Source organism: Myotis davidii, unplaced genomic scaffold, assembly GCF_000327345.1.
Source record: "Myotis davidii unplaced genomic scaffold, ASM32734v1 scaffold509, whole genome shotgun sequence".
Lineage (NCBI taxonomy): Eukaryota > Metazoa > Chordata > Mammalia > Chiroptera > Vespertilionidae > Myotis > Myotis davidii.
The window spans coordinates 267,837-268,142 of NW_006382996.1; the positions used below are offsets into that span (position 1 = coordinate 267,837).

Here is a 306-nt window from a genome sequence, read left to right on the forward strand (position 1 = left end):
GCAAACTGAGGCTCAAGGAGGCGCCCAACATCAGCCGCGAGGTGGTGAAGCAGCTGCTGCCCAAGGCGCCGCCGCTGCAGCAGATCCTGGACCTGCACGACTTCCAGGGGGACGCGCTGCAGCCCGAGGACTTCCTGGAGGAGGACGAGTACCACGCCACCACGGCGACTGTCATTAGCATGGCCCAGGAGAGTGAGTGGTGGGCGGGCGCTTTTTGGAAAATGTAGAGTAACATAACATATGTCAGCTATTTAGTTAGTGTATGATTATCTCAATTCTGAACTCAAATGGTGCCCACATCAGTAG

General features: G+C 56.2%; 1 protein-coding gene across 1 annotated transcript in view; it reads left to right on the forward strand.

Moving 5' to 3' along the window:
• Nucleotides 1-2: 2 nt before the first annotated feature.
• The window catches only part of GDF11 (growth differentiation factor 11), a gene marked incomplete at its 5' end in the record, with an annotated part of 9,176 nt that continues 8,872 nt past the window's right edge, over nt 3-306 (forward strand). Inside the window, one exon of the mRNA XM_006777899.2 lies at nt 3-192. Within this exon, the coding sequence (XP_006777962.1) occupies nt 3-192 (190 nt within the window). The remainder of the gene's footprint in view (nt 193-306) is intronic.